The 26,122-nt window shown below is 42.7% G+C and overlaps 1 protein-coding gene across 2 annotated transcripts in view; it reads right to left on the minus strand.

The window, feature by feature from the left end:
• The window catches only part of Axin1 (axin 1), a 59,972-nt gene that overhangs the window by 20,705 nt on the left and 13,145 nt on the right, over positions 1-26,122 (minus strand). For both annotated transcript variants that reach the window (XM_021149614.2, XM_021149615.2), the window contains exon 3: positions 2,889-3,029. In XM_021149614.2, coding sequence (XP_021005273.1) covers positions 2,889-3,029 — 141 coding nt within the window. The remainder of the gene's footprint in view (positions 1-2,888; positions 3,030-26,122) is intronic.

Raw genomic sequence — 26,122 nt, forward strand, 5'->3', positions numbered from 1 at the left:
AATACTGTTGCATTTGCTTAAACAGAATTTTTTTGTGAAAAGTGAGTGAAGCATCTAGATTACAATACAGGAATGAAATGACACTATAACCAGACTATTTGACCCATTGTTCTGCTACTTACTAATTCCTCTAAGAAATGCTTACTTGAATCAGTGAAAACAAAAACCACTAACTGCACATATACTTAACACTTATCTGGGGAGATAAGATGGCTTAGATGTGAAGTGCTTACATCCCAGCATCTACTTAAAGAAACAAAACAAAACTGGGCATGGAAGTATATGCCTATAATCCTAGTGTTGAAAAGTCTCTGGTGCTCGCGGGTCAGCTAGTTTTGCTGACTCAGGACCTCCAGATTCAGTGTCAGCAAGTGGGTAGAGGCCCTTTGGAGCACAAAAGGCTTGATGACCTAAATTCAATACCTAGAAACTACAAGGGACAGCAGAGAACCAAATCCCTACAGTTGCCTCTGACATTCACATGTGCTATGGCACACACATGCACCGGTGTACTCTTTTATACACTCACAATACAACACATTTTTAAAAAAATTTAGGGGACTATGGAGTCAGCCCTGTGGTTTAAGAGCTCATCCAGAGGACCCAGCATCTACACAGTGGCTATATATAACTCTAAGTCCCAAAGATATGACATTCTGATCTGCTCTCCAGGGCACCAAACATACATGGTACAAATACGTGCATGTAGAACAACAACAAAGTGTATGTATGTATGTATGCATGTATGTATGTCTGTATGTATTTTGAGACAGTCTTACTATGTAGCTTTAACTGTCCTGAAACTCACTGTAGACCAGGCTGGCCTTGAACTCAAGAGATCCACCTGCCTCTGTCTCCCAAGTGCTGGAATTAAAGGTGTGGGCTACTATGTCTGGCCAAAATACATTTAAAAAAAAAATTAAATTTTAAATCAGGGCAGAACTGCTGAGCTGGCCCAAGAACCCCTTTGAGGACCCTTCGCAGTCATGAATTAAGAGCCATCTAGTGGTGTCTTAGTCAGGATTTCTATTCCTGCACAAACATCATGACCAAGAAGCAAGTTGGGGAGGAAAGGGTTTATTCGGCTTACACTTCCATGCTGCTGTTCATCACCAAAGGAAGTCAGGACTGGAACTCAGACAGGTCAGGGAGCAGGAGCTAATGCAGAGGCCATGGAGGGATGTTCTTTACTGGCTTGCCCAGCCTGCTCTCTTATAGAATCCAAGACTACCAGCCCAGAGATGGTCCCACCCACAAGGGGCCTTTCCCCCTTGATCACTAATTGAGAAAATGCCTTACAGTTGGATCTCATGGAGGCATTTCCTCAACTGAAGCTCCTTTCTCTGTGATAACTCCAGCTGTGTCAAGTTGACACAAAACTAGCCAGTACAAGTGGTAATCAGAAGACTTGCTCTGATGACAGGCAGTGAGCAAAAGCTTACTCTAACACTAGGGTGCTACTGGAGGAAGCCCCAGGCGTGGGGGTAAACTAGTAAGCCTCAACTCTTACATTCTTATTCATCCCCAAGGTCTAAATAACTTTAAACGTCCCACAGTCTTTACATATTCTTAAAATGCCCAAATATGTCCAAGCCAGAACCCCTAGGAAACTCCAGGTTGGATGGTCAACTCAACAAAATGTTTTATGCAATTCAATACTTAGTTTGAATAATTTAATATGCACCAGGGTTCCAAAAAGCCACCTGCAGGAGGCAGTTCATAGGTTAGATCCATCCCACAAGGGCTTTTGGGTATGTGACTAAACAAAACAAGCTCCTAGTTGTGACCATACTATCAGGGATGTGGAGGCAAAGATCTGCTTCCATAGCTTAGAACTTAGGCCCTCAGGAAACTGGTCTTACCACAGAACACAGGCTCCCCAGCTCCTCCTGACTATTCATGATATATCAAGAGTCCATATCATAAAAAGGTCCAGGGCAGAACAACATGGGCGAGAAACCCATGTGTGCAGACTGATGGATCCCAGGACTGTCTCTTGCTTGCCACCTGGAAAGAAGACTGCCTGTCTGATTAGTCCCTGTTTCTGTCTTCACACTGAAACCTACATTCTGTAGCTAGGAGAAAACAAACCTCAAGTTTCTTTTTTTTTTTCAAGACAGGGTTTATCTGTATAGTCCTGGCTGTCCTGGAACTCACTCTGTAGACCAGGCTGGCCTCGAACTCAGAAATCTGCCTGCCTCTGCTTCCCAAGTGCTAGGATTAAAGATGTGCGCCACGACCGCCCAGCAAACCTAAGTTTCTTACATGCAGCTCTAACTCTGAGTCCATTGCTCTTAAAAGCAGCAGGAAGCCTTAGCCTGTAAGACAGTCAGCTAATTCAAAGTTCATCTCTTGGTTGGATTCTGTCAGGACTTTTAAACAATTTTTGTTGTGCTGGGGACTGAACCAGGGCCTCCTCTGAACTGCACCTTGGCCATTGGGCTATGTTTTCAAGAATAACCACTTACAGTCTGTCACCGTTTTTAGGGTTTTTGTTTTGACATAATTCTCATTCTATACAGTGCAGGTTAGTCTGGCACTCATGGTAATTCTGCTTCAGCTTCCCAAATGCTGGGATTACAAATATATTCTACCAGGCTGGAGAGATGGCTCAGTGGTTAAGAGCACCGACTGCTCTTCCAAAGGTTCTGAGTTCAAATCCCAGCAACCACATGGTAGCTCACAACCATCCATAGTGGGATCTGATGCCCTCTTCTGGGGTATCTGAAGACAGCTACAGTATACTTACATATAATAATAAATATATAACAACAAAAAAAGCAAATATATTCTACCATAGCCAGCTTCATGTCTGTTCCTTAGAAACAACTCAGTCAAGCTCTAAAAGAATCAATCAGTAAGGATCAGCAAGCGATCATGGGACTTACACACTACTGTCCGTAAGGGATAGAGTGTCAGCATCACTGGACAGGCTCTGCTGCTCACTGTCATTGGCACTGGTGGCTGGGGCCAGGGCATAGCCAGAGTTGACGTAGTAGGGGTTGACGGGCTCCCTCCAAGATCCATACCTGTGAATGAGAAAGGCACGTGAGTGGCAGCAGAGCAATTATTCTCCTGTCTCAATATACACTGTAAGAGTTATGTAAAAACAGAGCAGAAAGAGCATGTGCCTTCATCCCCTTCCTCCTCCCCTCATTCCACCCTTCCAATTCCAAGGGAAGGGATGAAACTCCTTCTTTCTATTTTTTAAAAAGCAGTTAAGTACATATCCATAGAGCATCACTCAGGTAGCAGATAATGCTCCATCTCTCTACTAAAGAGCACAAGAAGAAAGAGACCATTATCCTTGTTATAACTACAAAGTAACCCACTTCTGGCCCAACTCAATAGGTTTTTCTGGATCAGCCTGCCAGAGCCACCAGGACTCTAATTCAGTTCCTTGAGTGTCAGGCACCCTGATGCTCCATGGACATTATACACAAATGAAATCTGCTGCTGGGTAGGTGTGGGGAGGAAGGTCAAAGCCCCACTACTAGAAGTAGCAGAGTCTGGTTGCTGCCATGTGATTGGCCAAAAACAAGAAACATAACCTGCATTTTCCAAAAGTGCACTTCTGTATACTTGTTTTATATTATAGCATCTGGCCCTTGTCTACTAGGTGATTTGTTCTGTTTGGGGATTTGTATATTGTTTTTGTTGTTGTTGTTGTTTTAATACTTTACCAGTTTTCAAAAAAAAAAAAAAAAAAAAAAAGAATTAGCTGGGCATTGTGGCATGTGCCTTTAATCACACAACTGGCAGAGGCAGGTGAATCTCTTGTGAGTTTAAGCCCAGCCTGGTTTACAGCCTGGTTTACATAGTGAGTTCCTTGCCAGTGCTACACAGAGAAACTCAGTCTCAAAAACAAACAAAAAATTGCCTTTAATCCCAGTACTATGGAGGTAGAGAGGGTTGATCTTTGTAAGCTCAAGGCAAGCCTGGCAAGCTCGGCAGAGAGCTAGTTCCAGGATAGTCAGAGCTACACAAAAGAACCCCTGTCTCAGCCAGGTGGTGGTGACACACATCTCTGAGGCAGAGGAAGGTGGATCTCTATAAGTTTGAGATCAGCCTGGTTTACAGAGCAAGTTCTAGGACAGCTATGGCTACACAGAGAAACTGTCTCAAAAGCAAACAAACAAACAAACAAGTAGACAAACAAAAGGGGAAGGGGAAGGAAAAAGAAACCCTGTCTCAAAAAAACAAAAACAAAATGATTTTACATGTGTGTTTAGCCTACATGCATATACACTACATGCATGCCTAATGCCTATGCAATCCAGAAAAAGAACACTGGAACTCCTGGAGCTGGAGTTACAGTCAGTTGTGAGCTGCTGTTTAGGTGCTGGGAACCCAGTCTAGATCTTCTGCAAGAGTAGCTATTGCTCTTAACCACTAAGCCCTCTCTCTCTAGTCCTCCAGAGTGTGTGTGTGTGATACACTTGCACATGCAAACTTCATCTCTTGGTTGGATTCTGTCAGGACTTTTAAACAATTCTTGTTGTGCTGGGGACTGAACACACATATGTGTGTGTATGTATGTGTGTGTGTATATATATATATTCATATATATTATCTATCTATTTATCTATCTAATATAAACAATGCATGTAAAATATTTTTTCCCTAAATATTCTTCTTCTTACAATAAAGGCCTTCTTAATCTGGCCACTTGAATGCATGGCCCTGCCTTAGGTTCCCGGAGTAGTTGGAATTACAGGACTGCACCATCATACCTGGTCCCTTATAACCTTTTGTATTATGCATACACAGGCCTTTTCATTTTAGGTCATAAACATATTCTATTATTATTGAAACAATTAAAAGATTTTCTTTTTTAAAAAAGATTTATTTATTTATTTATTTATTTATTTATTTATTTATTTAATGTTTATGAGTACACTGTCTTCAGACACACCAGAAGAGGGCGTTGGATTCCATTACAGATGATTGTGAGCCAACATGTGGTTTCTGGGAATTGAACTCAGGACCTCTGGAAGAGTAGCCAGTGCTCTTAACTACTGAGCCATTTTTCCAGCCCCTAAAAGATTTTCTTGAGGCAGAGATTTAGCTTTGGCTGATGAACTTGCAGTGATCTTATCTCTGCTTTCCCAAGTACATGACTGTGATGGTTTATATATCCTTGGACCAGGGAGTGGCACCATCTGAAGGTGTGGCCTTGTTGGAATAGGTGTGACCTGGTTGGAATGGGTGTGTCACTGTGGGTGTGGGTATAAGATCCTCACCCTAGTTGCCTGGAAGTCAGCAGCCTTTGGATGAAGACATAGAACTCTCAGCTCCTCCTGCGCCATGCCTGCCTGGATACTGCCATGCTCCTGCCTTGGTGATAATGGACTGAACCTCTGAACCTGCAAGCCAGCCCCGATTAAATGTTGCTTTTTATAAGACTTGCCTTGGTCATGGTGTCTGTTCACAGCAGTAACACCCTGACTAAGACAATGACCTATCTATCATACCCAGCTTCCAGTAATTTTCTGCTGTGTTTTACGAAGAGTCTCACTATGTAGTCCAGGCTGGCTCAACTCAAATTCCCTCTGCCTTAGCTCTTCAAAAACTGGGACTACATCTATATGTTAATACCCCAGGCTTCCAATATCAACCCCGAGAGTGTCCTTCAGGAGACTATGCATCTTATTTTGAGACAGGGTCTCTCACTGGGACCTAGGGCTTGATGATAAGGCTAGGATAGCTACCTAGTAAATCCCAAGGTTCCTGTCTTCATCGCCCCAGTGTTGATTATTACATCTGGCTTTTAACATGGGTGCTGGGAATCAAACTCAGGTCCTCACACTTGCACAACAAACCTTTTATTGACTAAATTAGTTGATCCTCTGACCCCACAATGGATGGCCAATTGGCAGCACTAACTGGTACATGATTAGTAATTTAAATGCTACTTTTAGCTACTTCCTAACTTGACTTTTAAACAGGAATCGAATTCCGTGGTTCTGTGCTGAGGGACAACCTTGTAGCAGCTACACATCTATAGTAGTGGTTCTCAACTTGTAGGTCGAGACCCCTTTGGGGGTTTGTGTCAAATATCCCTTTCACGGAGGTCACATATCAGATATCCTGCATATCAGATATTTACATCATGATTCATAACAATAGCAAAATTACAGTTATGAAGTTGCAACAAAAATAATTTATGGTTGGAGTCACTTTAACATGAGGATCATATTAAAGGGTCATAGGGTGGGCTGGAGAGATGGCTCAATGGTTAAGAACACTGACTGTTCTTCAGGGGTCCTGAGTTCAATTGCCAGCAACCACACGGTGGCTCACAACCATCTGTAATAAGATCTGATGCTCTTTTCTGGTGTGTCTAAAGACAACAAATGTACTCATATACATTAAATAAATCTTTAAAAAAAAAAATAAGGGAGGGGGCACAGTATTAAGAAGGTTGAAAACCACTGATCTATATAGGGCCTCCTGACAATTCTCTTCTCTAAAGATGGCTGAGCATGGTGGCGCACGCCTTTTATCCCAGCACTTGGAAGGCAGAGGCAGGCAGATTTCTGAGTTCCAGGCCAGTCTGGTCTACAAAGTGAGTTCCGGGACAGCCAGGGCTATACAGAGAAACCCTGTCTCGAAAAAAAAAAAAAAAAAGTTCCAGGTTGGGCTGGCGAGATGGCTCAGTGGGTAAGAGCACTGACTGCTCCTCTGAAGGTCCTGAGTTCAAATCCCAGCAACCACATGGTGGCTCACAACCACCCATAATGAGATCTAATGCCCTCTTCTGGTGCATCTGAAGACAGCTACAGTGTACTTAGATATAAAAATAAATAAATCTTTGGGCCTGAGTGAGCAGGACTGACCAGAGCAGAGGTCCTAAATTCAATACCCAAAAACCACATGAAGACTCACAACCATATATGTACAGCTACAATGTACTCATATACATAAAATAAATAAATCTTTTTAAAAAGGGGTGGGGGGGTTCCCCGGCAGCCAGGGCTATACACTGATGGCTTTCAATGCACTACTCACTGCACCTGAAGTTAGTAAATTAGGAAATACCAAAAATGAAGCTACTTGAGAGGTTCGTCTGTTTGGATCTTAGATCCTAGGGTTAGAGCCCTTCCCACACTAAGCAGTAAGCCATAGACTGTACTTGACTGTCAGGCACTCTGTACTGTACCCTCAGTGTAAGAGAAGGAATATCCAAATTGTTTCTAAGGGAATAGGCCTCCCTTTGACCATCCATGTACAATGACTCACCTACAAGTGTGCAGAAGTGGCAGGAGTATGTGTTATAGGTGTATATCACTATAGCCAGCCCACTACACTTCTTTTTCTTGGTTTTTCGAGACAGGGTTTCTCTGTGTAGCCCTGGCTGTCCTGGACCGCTGCACTTCTATAGTCAGCCCTCTGCACTTTTCCAAGTCCTCAAAATAAAAACTTAGTGGAATCCATGCAAACATGCCCAACTTACTCTTGACAAAAGTACAAAAGTAAACTGATGGAGAAAAGGCAGTCTTTTCAATAAATGGTGCTATGATACCTAGACATACACAGACCCAAAGAATGAACTTTGATCTACATCTCACACCTCATACCAAGTCAAACTCTGTAGTTCTTGGATGTTTTTAGCCTGAGCTTCAGTGATGCTCCAGCATTCCATTCACTCGGCCGCTGCCCGCCTTGGCTCAGCAACATGCCCTGACACAGTACCCTGAGCACTCAGTATTTCTTTCCCAGTCCTTGTAACACCAATATTAGCTGGCATTCAGGCTATTGTGAGAGGTACTCTGGTTACCTATGGCCAACCCAGAGTGGACACTATGCATTTGCACCATGTGTATACCTAGTGCCTACGGAACCAAGAAGATACTATAGCTCCTAAAACTGAAGTTACAAGGAGTTATGAACTTCCTGATATCAGTGCTGGGAACCAAACCCACATTTGACACAGCTATGGCATCTCAATACCTGGTTCACTTGTCTCTCCCAGCTTGAAGATACTTGGTGACTAATGCTCTTCAGGTTTCCTAGGATACTTTCTAATATGGGTCAATGAAAATACTGATCTTAGGGCTAGGGAGATAGTTCAACTATAAAACAACTACTGTGCAAGCATGAGGACCTGAGTTCATCACACATAAAAAGCCAGGTCTGAACGGGCACCGAGGCACATACTTTAGTCACAGCACTTAGGAGAGATAGGAAGATCTTTGTGAGCTCAAGGCCAGCCTAATCTATCTACATAGTGAGTTCCAGGGCAGGCAGAACTACAGAGTCAGTCTCAGTATCTTCCCTCCCCCCTTCCCCCCATGTGTGTGTGGAGTGGGTGAGTATGTGTATATTGGTTTGAACAGAGTCAGTCTCAGTATCTCCCCTTCCCCTTCCCCCCATGTGTGTGTGGAGTGGGTGAGTATGTGTATATTGGTTTGAACAGAGTCAGTCTCAGTATCTTCCCTCCCCCCTTCCCCCCATGTGTGTGTGGAGTGGGTGAGTATGTGTATATTGGTTTGAACAGGAATGGCCTCCATAGTTATGTGTTTGAACGCTTAGCCATAAGGAGTGGCCTTATGAGGAGATGTGACCTTGTTAGAGGAAGTGTGCCACTGTGAAGGCGAGGTTTTGAAGTCTTAAAAGCTCAAGCTAAGCTCAGTATGAAACCCACAGTCTCCTCCTTACTGCCTGAGGATGAAGATGTAGAACTCTCAGTTCCTGCTCAAACACCATGTCTACCTGCATACTGCCATCATCTTCTCACCATGATGATATAACAGATTTAAACCTCTGAAACTGCAAGCCAGCCCCAATTAAATATTTTCCTTTGTAAGAGTTAATGGTCATGGTGTCTCTTCACATCAATAAAACCCTAAGAGAGTAAGTCTGTCAGTCAGAGTGTCTGTCTGTCTGTCTCTCTCTCTCTCTCTCTCTCTCTTGTTTTTTGAGGCAGAATTTCTCTGTTTCCCCAAACTTATAGATACATCTGCCCCTGCCTCCCAAGAGCTAAGATTAAAGGTATATACAGTTACCACCCAGTTCTCAAAAAAACAGGAAAGGAAAGGAAAGGAAAGGAAAGGAAAGGAAAGGAAAGGAAAGAAAAGGAAAGGAAAGAAGGAAAGGAAAGGAAGGGAAGGGAAGGGGAGGGGAGGGGAGGGGAGGGGAGGGGAGGGGAGGGGAGGGGAGGGGAGGGGAGGGGAGAAGAGAGGAGAAGAGAAGAGAAGAGAGGAGAAGAGAGGAGAAGAGAGGAGAAGAGAAGAGAGGAGAAGAGAGAAGAGAGGAGAAGAGAGAAGAGAGGAGAAGAGAGAAGAGAGGAGAAGAGAGGAGAAGAGAGGAGAAGAGAGGAGAGGAGAGGAGAGGAGAGGAGAGGAGAGGAGAGGAGAGGAGAGGAGAAGAGAGGAGAAGAGAGGAGAAGAGAGGAGAAGAGAGGAGAAGAGAGGAGAAGAGAGGAGAAGAGAGGAGAAGAGAGGAGAAGAGAGGAGAAGAGAGGAGAAGAGAGGAGAAGAGAGGAGAAGAGAGGAGAAGAGAGGAGAAGAGAGGAGAAGAGAGGAGAAGAGAGGAGAAGAGAGGAGAAGAGAGGAGAAGAGAGGAGAAGAGAGGAGAAGAGAGGAGAAGAGAGGAGAAGAGAGGAGAAGAGAGGAGAAGAGAGGAGAAGAGAGGAGAAGAGAGGAGAAGAGAGGAGAAGAGAGGAGAAGAGAGGAGAAGAGAGGAGAAGAGAGGAGAAGAGAGGAGAAGAGAGGAGAAGAGAGGAGAAGAGAGGAGAAGAGAGGAGAAGAGAGGAGAAGAGAGGAGAAGAGAGGAGAAGAGAGGAGAAGAGAAGAGAAGAGAAGAGAAGAGAAGAGAAGAGAAGAGAAGAGAAGAGAAGAGAAGAAGCAGAGCTTACAACCAACCTTTTCAGCATATCCTTTAATGGGCAAGTAGGACTGGGATGTGGCTAAGTGCCAGGGGAAGAGGGGTGTGTGTGTGTGTGTATACATAGATATGTATACATTATACATAGTTTTAAATTATTTATGCATATTGATGCTTTGCCTTCATGTAAGCACATGCATGTCTGTTGTCTGAGAAGTCAGAAAGGGTTACTGATTCCCTGGGACTGCAGTTACAGACAGTTGTGAGTTGAAGCAGGGTCCTCCAGAAGAGTTGCCAATACTCTTTTTAATAGCTGAGCCATCTCTCCAGCTCCTTGTTTTGTTTTGTTTTATTTGTTTAGAGATAAGGCTTCAATATACAGCCCAAATTAGCCTTAAACTCATTATTCTTCTGTCTCAGCCTCCTAAGAGGTATGTACTACACCAGGTCCAGAGTAAAGTACTGGTTTTTGTTGCTGTTGTTTGTTTTGAGTCATTTGTTCTCTCACTCTCTTTCTTTCTTTCTCTCTCTCTCTCTCTCTCTCTCTCTCTCTCTCTCTCCCTCCCTCCCTCCCTCCCCCTTTCCCTCTCCTCTCTCCCCTTCTTCTTCCCCTTTCCCCCTTCCTTCCTCTCCCTCTCCCCCTCCCTCTCTCTCCCTCCCCCTTTCCCTCCCCCTCCCCCTCTCCCTCTCCTCTCCTGTAATGAGTGATCACTCGATTGCCTCAGTCTCCTGAGAAAGCAACCTAATACCCATAAGTAGGAGCAAGGGCTCTACTGGCTTTAATTTGTTATGGCTGATGATGGAATACTTCTGAGAATCAGAGGCCTTGAGCTCTTATGCTGGTAACCTTGGCCTAAACTCTGCCTACCTTGCTGCCCAAAATGAGCATAAGCTAAGAACCATCAAATGTATCCTCTCCCAGGGCTTGTTCCTACTGTCCCAGCTCCCTGCCCTGGTATATAGGAACAAATCTGTCTTAAGCCAGGTGGGACATCCTGGGCTGAACAGATGGCTTAGGGCTAGAGGAGAAGGCCTGTCTAACTCTTAGGATCACCCCACCCAAGTCCAGTGTCTTTGGCCACCTAAGTCCTAGAGATGCAATTCAAATGGGATGAGTTTAGCCAATAGTCGTTGGCTCTTTATGAGGTCTCTGGAGCTCAGACAGCAGTGGTGAGGACCGTGTCTTACAATGTGCAGAAGTCATCCTTGAAGCCAAACAGGGAGCAGGCAAGTAGACGTGACCATACTACTTGCAGGCATTGTCTCCAGAACTGTCCTTGAAGCTCATCATTCCTGGCTGAACCCAGATCTACACTTGACTTTGGTAAGAGACTACCCTCAGCTACATTCCTGCCCTCAACAACAGCCTACATCTTACCCTGAGAACAGCAAACAGCAAATATAAGGTGCACATGCAGGAGTAATGAACACTGTCTTCTAGGCTCAGAACCACTAATCCCATAGAGTCTCAGTCCCCTCCCAAATGCAACGACAGGAGCCCATCCTCCTAACATCCATATAATGACTCAGACAAGCTGTGGCTCCAGAACAACAAAGAGATAATACTCAGTCTATAGACCCAAATAGATGAAGGCAACTGACATCAAAGAACAGAAGGCATGATAGCATATCATTAATGTCCTAATTATGAATGACAGCATGCTACCAATGCTCAGATGCATATCCACTCACAGAAAAGAGCATGCTGTTGCCAGGCGTGTTGGTTGCATGCCTTCAGTCTTTAATCTCAGCATGTGGCAGACAGAAGCTGTCTACAGGTTAAGTTCCAGGACAGCCAGAACTACAGAGAAATCCCATCCAAAACAAGCATGTTTTTGGATATCCTGATGCTGTCTACCCATGGATGACAACTGTTATTTATCCATGTTATAATGCATACCCACTCATGGAAGGTGGTGATGTCTGGGTTCTGACTGTGTCCATCTCATTAGATCATCATGTGTATCTTTCACTCCACATTCCCTATGCTATACCCTAGTTTCCCAAGATAGCTCTTCTTCCAAGAGTTTATCTTCTCACACGAGGCTTCAGAACTACAGAAGAACCAGTGACGATGACACTAGAAGGGCAAGAGGGGACACCTCACTCTAAATTAGCATCTGCATAAAATGTGAAAGACTGGCTCACAAACAAGATCTTCCTGGGCATACCCCTACTGTGTAAATATAGCTACTTACAGAACAAGCACCTCTCCTCTGCACCTAAAGGTAAAAGAATATCCTGTGAGAAGCAATCCACAATACCCACCAGCAGCTGGCAAAATCCCCTCATATTCTCCATGTAAATCAGGAATCCAGCCTCAGCCTCCTCCTCCCCTGTGAGGATCACAGTCACCAGCACCTTTCAACAGTACAGTCAACCGGATGTTAGAGCCCTTGGGAACAGGTACAAGTGACCTTAGAATCTGAAGTGGCCTGCCATTCATTGTAGACCCACTCTGCAGCTTCTGATGGGACCTGGGACCCACCTGACTGAGTGGGGTAAAGAGGGGGCATGGCTCCCACACTGCAAATGTAGTAGATGGGATGGCACCACACTTGCCCTCCAGAGGTGACTGTCAGGAATCCTGACGGGATTTCTTGTTACCACTAAGTCACCATTTTCTCATTGTAAAGCAGAAATGATAATGGTCAGCCAGACATGGTAGCACAGGCCTTTAATCCTAGCACTTGGGAGGCAGAGGCACGATGATCTCTGTGAGCCCGAGGCCAGCATGATCTTCACAGTGATTTCTAGGCCAGCTAGAGTTACATGGAAAGACCCCATCTAAAATTTAAAAAGAAAGGGAGGAAGGGATGGGACAACAGATTCTTTGCAGGACGGCTGAGCTCTTAGTGACCAGTACTCAATGCTTGGAAAGGGCTCAGCACACAATGCTGAAGAACCTCAACATAGACTATACTGTCTTTGGTCTTGCATCCCTCACATGAGTTAGAAGGACAAAAGGGTGATGATGGCTATAGGCCACAGCCAAATAACATAAATGTACAACCAATTCAAGATTCTGAAGTCAGAACAAGAGATCCATAGGATCCAAGCACTGGTGACTCTACCATGGCTCTACAGAATTAGAAAGTGTCTGATCTGACATCGTGTCGTCTCCAGCCCAATTTTTACACATTCCAGTGTTATTCCAATCAGCAAATGTTTAAAGTAAGTACTAAAGGATAAGCAAGGTAGCTTAGATGGTAAAAGTGCCTAATGCCAAATCTGACCACCTGAGTTCAATCACTGGACACACATGGTGGGAGAGAACTACTGAAAATTGTCCTTTTATGCCACACATATACCTCGAGCGCGCGCACACACACATTATTGAAAATACAAGTAGTGGATGATACAGATTTTAATCCCACTGTTGAACTAAAAACTAGACTATGTATTAAGAAAATGCTAAAGGAATCCAGGCCATAGAATGTCTCCAGTGACAGAAACATAAAGACACCTCTGTTTACACTGCTTTCTCTTTTCTGCACCAAATCTATCTACTCTATGTTTCTCTGAACACCAAAGTGAAAGCTAGGGATGCAAAGAGGAATTTGGAATGAGAAAGTTCTGCAAAACTACACATGGGACTTGCTAGTCAGGGCTCAAAGGCAGTGAGGTCCTAGTGACTGCACAGCTTCTATCACTTTCTTCAAGGTCCTTACCCGAGAGCCTGAACTCATATAAATGGTTTCAGAATATTTCTGTAAGTAAAAAATCTGATAAAGAAACACTCTATCTGATGAAGTGAGATTTAAATAGTGGGATTAAATAAATGGAATAGAGCCGGGCATGGTGGCACACGCCTTTAATCCCAGCACTTGGGAGGAAAGGCAGGTGAATTTCTGAGTTCGAGGCCAGCCTGGTCTACAGAGTGAGTTCCAGGGCAGCCAGGGCTACACAGAGAAACCCTGTCTCGAAAAACCAAAAAAAAAAAAAAAAAAAAAAAAAAAAAAAAAAAAGAAAAGAAAAAAAGATGTACCTTGAACCAGCTTAGGTTCAGACATAAATAAAAAACATTAAGACCGGGCTGGTGAGATGGCTCAGGGGGTAAGAGCACCAGACTGCTCTTCCGAAGGTCCAGAGTTCAAATCCCAGCAACCACATGGTGGCTCACAACCATCCGTAACGAGATCTGGCGCCCTCTTCTGGAGTGTGTGAAGACAGCTACAGTGTACTTACATGTAATAAATAAATAAATCTTTAAAAAAAAAAAAAAAAAAAAAAAAAACCATTAAGACCCTCTCTAGCTTCTGCTAATCTAGCTACACCCTTTTATCCAAGCAGCTGGTTTAGCTTACCCCTCACCTAAACTAGAAGCTTAAAATAGAAAATTATTAACAGCCAAGCTTGTCTACAGATATGACAAAGTCATGTGTCTCGTTAAGCTTTAAAATAAACAGAATGTAAAACAGAGATGAATCCATCCATGATCTGTTGAAAACTCTATGTAGATGGTAGAGGGAAAGAAAAGACATAGATGATGTTAGGATGTGCTCTCCTGACTATTCAGCCAATGAGGAAAAAGAGGAAGGAAGCTCTGTTTAGGGCATAAAAGCCTCACTCTGAGCTGACATTGACACCTAACTTTGCAAAGTTTTAAAACTGCTTTGCTTTCACAAAGGGGTTTGTTTTGTTCCTCACACCTAATAGGATATGTAAATGTCAGGTGGATGGGATCCACCCCCTGCCCTCATCCTGCTCTCCATAATCCTAGGGCTTGGAAAGTGGAGCAAGCATTAGCAGAATCAGCAAACAATGGGTTCAAGGAAGAGATCTGTCTCAATATATCTGAGAGAAAAGAAAGACACCCAATAATCTTGGTCCCCCCACGTACACCTGCACATACACAAAAAAAACTGAATACACACATACAGTGTATATATGTACATATACACAATAAAGAAAAACCATTTTGGGGCTGGTGAGATGGCTCAGTGGGTAAGAGCACCCGACTGCTCTTCTGAAGGTCCAGAGTTCAAATCCCAGCAACCACATGGTGGCTCACAACCATCCGCAACGAGATCTGGCGCCCTCTTCTGGAGTGTCTGAAGACAGCTACAATACAGTGTACTTACATATAATAAATAAATAAATCTTTTAAAAAAAAAAAAAAGAAAAACCATTTTAAAAATGGATAGCTATAGCTGGGCAGTGGTGACATATACCTTTAATTCCAGCACTCAGGAAGCAGAAATAGGTGCATCTTTGAGTTAAGAAACCAATTTTCTGGGTTGGAGAGATGGCTCAGCGGTTAAGAGACTACTCTTCCAGAGATCCTAAGTTCAATTCCCAGCATCCACATGGTAGCTCACAACCATCTGTAATGGGATGCGCTCTTCTAGTGTGTCTAAAGACAGGGACAGTGTACTCATATACATAAAGTAAATAAATCTTAAAAAACAAACAAACAAACAAACAAAAAACAATTTTCTTCCTTCCTTCCTGAGTTTTTTGAGATGGTCTCATAGCCTTGGTTGACATGAAACTTGATATATATAAATATATATACATACATAAATACACACACACACATCAGACCGGCCTGAAACTCAAGAGATTGGCTGCCTCTGTGTTCAAACTGCTGGAACTCCGTGTGTGCAATGCCATGGTCAGGCGCAATTTTCTTCTGATGAGCAGAGGTCCTCAAGAGGATCGGGTGTGGAACCCTGAGCTGTACAAGAATGGGAAGCACCCACATACAAGCCAAGACTTTAGCTATGTCTCATATAGGAAAATCTGCTACACAGAACACTGTGTTCCTGAGAAAGATGCAATTTTCACTCAAAATGAACTTCATGGGTGTCATGCCTGACCTTCTCTAACTAGCTAGCCCACATGTCTTTTTCCTCTTAATTCTCATGTTAAAAAACCGCTTTAAGACCCACATGTGGTGATGTACACCAATAATTCCAGCATTCAAGAGGCAGAGGGAGGATGATTTCTGCAAGATCAAGGCCAGCCTGGGATAAATTGTGAGTTTCAAGCTAGCCAGGGCCACATAGTAAGACACCATCCCCCAAATTAGGAGTGGGAAGGCATTATTTCATTAGATCCAGGATTTATAATGCACAGGCTCTCTAAATTAAAACAAACAAACAAAAAAAAAAACAAAAAAAACACAGGGAGATGGAAAGGATAAAAGTATCCAAAAAATGACACCAGAGAAGAAATTATCAAAAAGAACCCATAACTGAAAGACCAGTTTCTTCTTCGCGGTGAAGAAAACCTCAAAGGGAAACACACCTGCAACACTATGAGAAAACACTACCAACAATGAACACATTAGAAGACATCCTCAGGGTAAGGCAGGCATGCAGTGCAGTGCCAGAATGTCTATCTACCATGACTAAGGCCCCAGATTCAATACCCAACACCTTAAACAGGAAAGCCAAGTGTGGTAGCTGACATTTGTTAATACCAACATCAGAACTCAGGAGGTGGAAGCAGGAGGATATCGTTAAATATAAGGCCAGCCTGGACCATACCTCAAGTTCTAGGCTAATCTGGGATACACAACAAGACTTTGTCTCAAATAAAAAGCCATCCTGGGAAAGAAGTCATAGCCACAGAAAGGGTCACCAGTTTAGTTCATCTTCAGCATAAAGGCACAATGCGGTTGAGAGATATGCCACCCAATTAAATCCTACCCACAAAGTGTGTTTGACAACTGTATACAAGAACAGCAACTAGAATCATATATACTCCTAACCCAATACGCAGTAGTATCATAGCACTCAACAATGTAGTGCTATGTATTACCACAGCACTAAGCAAAGCACACCGTAATACAGTATCTCAGCAACACAGCATCCAAGACCACCCAGACTGCTGACACCATGTACCTTGTACCACAATACTCAACATCATCCACACCATCAGGCACCAAGGCAACACAGCACCTAGTACTACAGTACTCAGAATCACAAGATGCCTAAGGGACAACTCTTTCAGCTAGAGTAGGAACACAGAAGGCTTTGGGAAATGTGTTCAGGAAAAACTAGCTTATCACTCATGTATCACAATGTATATATAGCACACTTCAAGCTGCTAAAGAGTCATGAAGGGCTGGAAAAGTGGCTTAGAAGTTAAAGAGTACTTGTTCTTGCAAAGAACCTAGTTTCAATTCCCAGCACCCACATACCAAATAAAGTCTGTAAAACCAGTTCCAGGGCAAGCTGATGCTTTCTGACTCCAAAGGCACAAGGCCACAGACTGAATATCCATACAGATACGTAGACCAAACATCCATCCATTCATCTATCTATCTATTAAATTAAATGAAAAGAAGAGCTAGAAAGATGCTCTTATGGGTCGTCTAGTCCTAATTGCCATGTTAAGTGGCTCAAAACCACCTGTAACTTCAACTCTAGAGATCTGACACCTTAGGCCTCCAGGTGTTCATGCCTACATACATACACAACTTTAAATAAATAAATAAATAAATAAATAAATAAATAACATTTTTAAATCTTAGGGCCTGGAGAGATTAGAGGTGAAGAGCACTGGCTGCTTTTTCAGAGACCCCAGGGTTAGAGTCTTAGCATCAACATGGCCACTATAATCATCTGTAACTCCAATTCAGAGGGGATCTAATGCTCTCTTCTAGCCTCTGCAGGTACCAGGCATGTATATGGTACACAAGCATAAATGTAGGCAAAACACCCATACTCATAAAATAATTTTTTAATTAAAAAAAAAAGTGTTGGGCTGGTGAGATGGCTCAGTGGGTAAGAGCACCCGACTGCTCTTCCGAAGGTCAGGAGTTCAAATCCCAGCAACCACATGGTGGCTCACAACCATCTGTAGCGAGATCTGACTCCCTCTTCTGGAGTGTCTGAGGACAGCTATAGTGTACTTACTTATAATAAATAAATAAATAAATCTTAAAAAAAAAAATGTTGCGGCCAGGCAGTGGTGGCGCACGCCTTTAATCCCAGCACTTGGAAGGCAGAGGCAGGTAGATTTCTGAGTTCAAGGCCAGTCTGGTCTACGGAGTGAGTTCCAGGACAGCCAGGGCTACACAGAGAAACCCTGTCTTGAACAAACAAAAAAAAGCTAGGGGCTGGAGAGATGGCTCAACAGTTTAAGAACACTGACTGCTTTTCTAGAGGTCCTGAGTTCAATTCCGAGCAATCAAATGGTGGCTCAAAACTATCTGTAATAGGATCTGATGAACATTTTTTGGTGTGTCTGACGACAGTGACAGTGGACTCACATAGAGAAAATAAATAGGGCTGGAGAATGGCTCAGCAGTTAAGAGCACTGACTGCTCTTCCAAAGGTCCTGAGTTCAAATCCCAGCAACCACATGGTGGCTCACAACCATCCGTGATGAGATCTGATGCCATCTTCTGGGGTTTCTGAAGACAGCTACAATGCACTTACATATAATAAATAAATAAATCTTTAAAAAGAGAGAGAGAGAGAAAATAAATACATCTTAAAAAGTGATTTGAACACTGGGGAACAGGAAAGCAAACATGAGGACTTATTTCAGACTGACCATGAAGAAACTTACAGAGCATGCAAATCCCAGTCTGAATAAAGAGACTTCAAGCAATTTCAAGAGAACCCACCTGGGGGTGGGGTGGGGGGAGCAGGGGTCAGTGGCACCCTAACTGAAAATATCATTCAGTGGAGCCCAATTACACTTGGAACAGAAGTATTATTTTCTGTAAGTCAGCACATTCTAATAGAATTTAGAGTAGAATTTTCTTTAATTTTATTTTATTTCATTTCTTTTTTTTTTTTTTTTTGGTTTTTCGAGACAGGGTTTCTCTGTATAGCCCTGGCTGTCCTGGAACCCGGCTAGAATTTTCTAAAGAGTATCCAAATAAACAACTATTAGGTTTTTATCCAAAATGTTTCGTTCAATTGTCATTAACCATGGTAGCATGATTAGAAATTCTTCAGTTGATGGACTTCAACATAACTATATTTTTTATCTTAACCTCAATTCAGTCTCTTGATAAATGAACCAAATATAAACAGTCCAGCCAATAGCCAGGCAACACAACTTTATCAACATAATGAGAACACGACAAGTTTTAGCCACGGTTGAACAAAGTTTTAATGATTCATAATAAACAACAGGCCTGTTAATCTTTTTTTTTTTTTTAAGATTTATTTATTTATTATATGTAAGTACACTGTAGCTGTCCTCAGACACTCCAGAAGAGGGAGTCAGATCTCGCTACAGATGGTTGTGAGCCACCATGTGGTTGCTGGGATTTGAACTCCTGACCTTCGGAAGAGCAGTCGGGTGCTCTTACCCACTGAGCCATCTCACCAGCCCCCTAATCTTTATTATCATTGCTGGAATATAGTTTAGCTCCCAAGAGAAAGGTTAGCAAATTTAAGTGCCACAGGCTTTAAGGATTCTGCAGAGAAATAAAAAAAAATCCTTCAGCTTAGAACCTACAAAAGCCTGTATTATCTTGATTAATGTACTTTTTTGCATGGTGTGAACTAGTTATCACTACATAAATTTGTAATATATATCCTGTTTGTATTGTTCCAACATAATGATGTGTTTTGCTGTTTTTACTTTCTGTATGGGTTTTTTGCTTGCATATGTTTATATACTAGTTGTGAGCCTGGTGACCATGAAGACCAGAAAAGAGAATTGGATGCCCTGAAACTGGAGTTACAAAGGTTGTGAGCGACTATTCGAGTGATGGAAAGGAAACTGAATCCTCTGTAGAAGTAACCAGTGTTCTCAATCACTGAGTTATCTCTCCAGACTCATGTCAGTATGTTTAATGTCAGAATATACATTTTGTAAGGGCCGGAGAAATGAATGGCTCAGTGGTTAAAGAGTGCTTACTGCTTTATAGAAGATTCAAGCTTGGTTCCCAGCACCTACGTTAGATAGCTCACAAGTGCTAGCAACTCTAGCTCCAAAGATTCTCAGACCCTCTCTGGCCTCAACAGGCACCTATACTCATCTAACATCCACTGACAGACACATACTCATAAATAAAAATAAATATTTTTAAAATCTATATATTAATAGATATATATTATAAACCTGTACTTTTATCAAGTACTTGATGCCTTACTTTTAACTTTATTTATTTAGAGATAGCTCTCACTATGTAGACCAAGCTGGCCTTAAACTCACAAAGATTAACCTGCCTCTGCTTCCCCAGGGCAGGGACTAAATAAAGGTATATATCACTCACTACCTTACAAGTTAATTCTTTAAATTACTTGTTTGTTTGCTTGCTTGTGTATTTGTTAGTTTGTTAGTTTGTTTGTTTGTTTGTTTTGAGACAGGGTTTCTCTGTGTAGCCCTGGCTATCCTGAAAGTCACTCTGTAGACCAGGCTAGCCACAAAATCAAAAATCCACCTGCTTCTGCCTCCCAAGTGTTGGGATTAAAGGCATGTACCACCACTCCCATCTAGTCCCATCTAGTTTTTTTATTTTTTAAACTTAAAAAGATACTTAAGGGGCTGGTGAGATGGCTCAGTGGGTAAGAGTACCTGATTGCTCTTCCAAAGGTCTGGAGTTCAAATCCCAGCAACCATATGGTGGCTCACAACCATCCGTAACAAGATCTGACTCCCTCTTCTGGAGTGTCTGAAGACAACTACAGTGTACTTACATATAACCAATAAATAAATCTTTAAAAAAAAAAAAAAAGATACTTATGGTTTTTTATACATAGTGTATCATACTCAAAGAAACCAAACAAAAACACAAACAAAAAAACAAATGCATCTTTTTAAAAAAATTTATTTTATTTACATGTGTATACTGTTGCTGTCTTCAGATACACCAGAAGAGGGTATCAGATCCCATTACAGATGACCAACATGTGGTTGCCAGGAATTGAATTCAGGACCTCTGAAAGAGCAGGTAATGCTCTTAACCACTGAACCATTCCTTCAACACAACAAATGCATCTTAAAAAAAAAAAAAAGTTACGCTATCCCATTTTTTTGTTGTTTGGTTTTTGTTGTTGTTGTTTTGTTGTTGTTTTGAGTCCTGGAACTCACTATGTAGGTCAGGGTAGTCTCAAACTCACAGAGATCGTCATCTCTGCTCCAAGTTCTGGGATTAAAGGTGTGCACTACTATGGCCAACCTACATGTATGTATGTATGTATGTATGTATGTATGTATGTATTTATGTATGTATCTATGTGGATGCACAGGTCATAGCAAGTGAATTGAGGTCAGTGGACAACTTGTAGAAGTCATATGGGTAGCTAGGATCAATCTCAGATTGGCAGTGTCTTCACCAACTGACATATCTAACTGGCTCTGTATGCATCTTTTTTTTTTAAAGATTTATTTATTATTATTATTATACATAAGTACACGTCAGATCTCATTACGGGTGGTTGCTGGGATTTGAACTCAGGACCTTCGGAAGAGCAGTCAGTGCTCTTACCCGATGAGCCATCTCACCAGCCACTCTTTTTTTTAAAGTGTATTGTGTGTGTGTGTGTGTGTGTGTGTGTGTGTGGTGGTTTGGAAGCTCTTGTTTTGAGACTGCATCTTGTCACGTAGCCCCGCCAACCCTAGAACTAACTTACTATGTAGAACTTACTGTGTCTGCACTAGGATCACTAACACATTTATCTGATTTTCTGTTTGAATTCCTGGGCTCAAGTGACACAGGCACATGGTGCCATTGTCAAATTCAAGAAGCCAGGCTTTTTGACACACGCCTTTAAATCCCAGCACTTGGGGGGCAGAAGTTGGATCTCTGTAAGTTTGAGTCCTGCCTAATCTACTTAACAAATTCCAGGACAGCCAAGACTAAATAAAGACCTTGTCTCCAAAAGCTCTGAGGTAGTGGCACATGTCTTTGAACCTAGCACCTGGGAGGCAGAGGCAGAGGCAGACTGACTGATCTCTGGGTTCAAGGTCAGCCTGGTCTACTGAATGAATTTCAGAATAGCCAGAGCTACAAAGAGTTCTGGTGTGTGTGAGGGTTGGGGGAAGATACATAAAATGTAGAAGATTGATACATGTGCAAATAAAATAAACAAATACATAAATAAAACATGGGCTTTTTGTAAAATCTTATTTTTTCCTTTTGTTAAAATTATTTTTATTTTTTATGTGCACTGCTGTTTTGCCTACATGTATGTCTGTTATGAGGGTGCTAGATCTTGGAGTTACAGACAATAGTGAGCTTCCATGTGGGTGCTGGGAATTGAACTCTCAGCCTCTCAAAGAGCAGCCAGTCCTCTTAACTGCTGAGCCATCTCTCCAGGCCCCTATTTTTGCCTTTTTGAGATAGGGGGTCTCTCTCTGTTTGACTTAAACTGGAGGCCCTCACCCTCCCAAGCACTAGGATGGCATTAAAGTTATGAACCACCATGCCTAAGTCAAAAACCCTTTATTTTATTTCATATATATGGGTATCTTGTCTACATGTATGTCTGAGCACCATGTACTTGCCTGAGACACAGAGAAAGAAGCAGCCCATGTAGCCGAGAGTAGAGAAGAGTATCCCTGGTGAACCAGCCCTGATGAAGGATAGCAGAGGGAAACTTAGCGCTCTGGGGAGATGCATCAACATCTGCCTGAGCAAATGTGCACAGTGCACACCTCTACCTAGCTAGAGACATGCAGCATAGGGCTGACCTCTGCCCAACCAAACAAGAGCTACACTCACCTTCTAGACTTACCAATGACTTATAGAAGGCTGGGACTTGGGTATAGGGATGGGGAAGACTAGGACTAAGTCAAGCACTAAATGTCTAGCTCCACAGAAAGATGGTTAAATGTTAAGAGGCTATCTATGTTTAATGTTAAGATGGTTGCCCATCCCACAGAAATGATTGAAGAGACATCCTGAATGTTCCTGTAGATTACATACTTTTTGAAATTCATAACTCTAAGGGGTATATGACTCATGTGGTATGTTCTTACTGGTGAGATATATAGTGGCCAAAGCAAAGCTAGTTTCCTCCCATACAAAGGCACAGACCCTTAGACTAGACAGGGCTAAAGGAAGAACTGTCAATGTCAGACAAACTTGCTTTCCACCAACTCCCACAACTCAGCCACAAGCAAGAGCTGAAGGATAAACTAAAATACATAAAATCTGGACTGTAGAAAGATTGGCAAAGCCAGACGGCACAGATCAAACTTGAATGTTCATGGCTAACTAGCATACTGACACAAGGACACAGGCAGAGTCACCAGGCATCTGACCTACAGGTACAGCTTAATTTCAAAAGAGACCATACTGATGCCACAATAAAATGTACACATGCCAGCAACTTGTGCCAAATATATAAATCCTGCTCTTTTCAAACACTGTTGTAAGAGCCAAAGTAGTATGGTCCACAGAGACAGCAACCATGAAGTGTTCAATCTTGTGTTGCCTGTAAGTGCTTCCCATTCATAAGCCTACCAAATTAGTACAGGTATTAGCAATTCATGGCCTGAGAGCTCAGGACTAGAGTTGATCCCAATTTCTTTGTCCGATTCCCTACCCATAGTATTTCATGGATGCCATGGAAGCTACCAGGTTGTATGTAATTCCATCTCTCTCAGGAATATATCTCTGGTCTCAGTGAGTCCCTGCGTGTGTGTGTGTGTGTGTGTGTGTGTGTGTGTGTGTACTTGCAAACTGTGGAGTTTTGCATGGCTAGTGCAGGAAAGGCCACCTTTTAACAGGCATATACAGTGGGTACATTAGGGTTCACAAGAAATCTTTGCAGCATTGGTAGAAGGGATGGTATATTTAAGATTTGCCTAATGGGGCTGGAGAGATGGCTCAGTGGTTAAGAGCATAGCCTACTCTTCCAGAGGACCTGGGTTCAATTCCCTGCACTCTCCTGGTAGCTTACATGGTAGGATCAGCTAAACTGATGTGGGTGGCTGAGTACCACTGAGCTGCTGCAAAGACCAAGTTGGGGCAGAGGAAGGAAGATCTGGTGTTAGGAGCCTCAACGTGTCATCAATCATCCTACATTGCAATCATGAGAGAACTCCGATGTGGATTCTACCAGCAGCTAAACTAAGTTTTGTTCAAGAGGCTAAATGCCCAAGTAGGGCAGAAACTCACAGGCATCTGGTGGGAATCTATGCACCTCCCATGCATTATCTAAGGCTTCTCTACAACATCCTCATACTGCAGAATACTTACAAAACAGTAAAACACACAGCAGGAAGGTAGTCAACTTCACAAAATATAGCCTGTGAACTTATTAAGCTAGAGTTTCCTTTTCTTTTCTTTCTTTCTTTCTTTCTTTTTCTTTTTGGTTTTGATACAGCATTTGATACAGGAGAAAATGGGGGGAGGATAGTTTAGCAGTTAATAGAATGTACTGCTCTTGTAGAAAATCAAAGTTTGATTCTCAGCATCCATGTTGGGCACCTCAACAGCTTGTAATTCCATCTCTCTCAGGAATATATCTCTGGTCTCAGTGGGTCCCTGTGTGTGTGTGTGTGTACTTGTAAGGTACATGTGTGCACACATGTCCACATATATACACTTAAAAATAATCTTTTAAATTTCTCAAGCTGTAGGTGATGATTCACACCTGTAATCCCAATACTTAGGAGGTAGAGGCAGGAAAACTGGGAGTTTAAAGTAATCCTCAGCTATAGAACAGGTTTAAAGACAATCTGGGATACATAATGTTTTGTTTTAAAAACTTTTTGGATCTGGGAGCTAAAGAGAAGGCTCAGTGGTTATGAGCACTGGCTGCTCTTCCAGAGTACCCAGATTCAATTCCCAGCAACCACATGGTAGTTCATAACTGTCTCTAGTTCCAGGGGATCTGACAACCTCAAACCAACACACATAAAATTAAACAAATTATTGAAAGAAAAAAACCTTTTTGAATGTAGGGAAACATCCCCCTGGGAACTTAGCACCAGAGCTACTCACTGGCTTCCGTGCCAGACATTTCTTAATGGTAATGGGGGAGAAATATAAGTTCCAAAAGGGCCAGAGAGCTACCCAGACACTAAGGGTGAGAACTCTCAAGGTTTCCTCCCGAGAATCCAAATCTGTAAGTCAAGACTGTCTAAGAAGGAGCTAGAGAGATGGCTCAGAGGTTGAGTACTGACTGTTCTTGGAGAGGTCCTGAGTTCAATTCCCAGCAACCACATGGTGGCTCACAACCATCTGTAATGGGATCTGATGCCCTCTTCTAATGTGTCTGAAAATAGCTACAGTGTACTCATATTTTAAAAAAGACTGTTGCCGGGCAGTGGTGATGCACGCCTTTAATCCCAGCACTCGGGAGGCAGAGACAGGTGGATTTCTGAGTTTGAGGCCAGCCTGGTCTACAAAGTGAGTTCCAGGACAGCCAGGACTATACAGAGAAACCCTGTCTCGAAAAAACAAAAAAAAGACTAGGAGTCTCCAGCTTTCTCATTCTGAGGTCATGTAATAAGAATTCACTCCACAGAACCAGCCAGACATCTGGAAAATGGTAGGCACAGCAATAAGGACTTGCTCTCTCTCTTAGCCCCATGTCCAAACAGCAAGAGTACAAAGGGCTACAAGGAAGTCAGACTAAATGATGAATTTTTAGCCACAAATGGCCATAAAGAGATAGTACCACGGGCTGGTGAGATGGCTCAGTGGGTAAGAGCACCCGACTGCTCTTCCAAAGGTCAGGAGTTCAAAACCCAGCAACCACATGGTGGCTCACAACCATCCGTAACAAGATCTGACTCCCTCTTCTGGAGTGTCTGAAGACAGCTACAGTGTACTTACATATAATAAATAAATCTTAAAAAAAAAAAAAAAAAAAAGAGATAGTACCACAAGTCAAGTCAGTCTAAGACATCCTGTGCCTGTGTCTTCAACCACAGGCTCAGCAGACTACACCCTCCTCTGAAACTAGATAGATGTTCTCTCACATCTTCCTGATCATTTGGCTAAGATCAAGTGAAATCAGATGTTCTCATTGGAGCCTCTGAATTCCTCAAATCATGACCCAAAGTTAACCTTCAGAACTATGCACCTACTGGATGCTTCCTCTTACAATATCCTTTTTCTGCTGGTTGATAGAGACATACCCTCCCAGCACTTGGGAGGCAGAGGCAGGTGGATATCTAGGAGCCCAAGGTCAGCCTGGTCTACTGACAGACACCATGCAGGAAGAGCTGTAGTAGACAGACAAGTGAGCTTCTTGGGAATGGCTCACTGTTTTGCATGGCTCTGATGGGTGAACCCAGGGGCTTTGTCCCAGGATTGCTTCTTGTTGCTGATCTGCTTCTCTTGTGTGTCATGGCTGTATTCCTCATTGTTCTGACATGGTGTGGCTGGGCAAAGAAAGACCCTTTCTGCCTATACACT

This window comes from Mus caroli, unplaced genomic scaffold, assembly GCF_978045245.1.
Source record: "Mus caroli unplaced genomic scaffold, Mus_caroli_1 scaffold_18, whole genome shotgun sequence".
Classification (NCBI taxonomy): domain Eukaryota; kingdom Metazoa; phylum Chordata; class Mammalia; order Rodentia; family Muridae; genus Mus; species Mus caroli.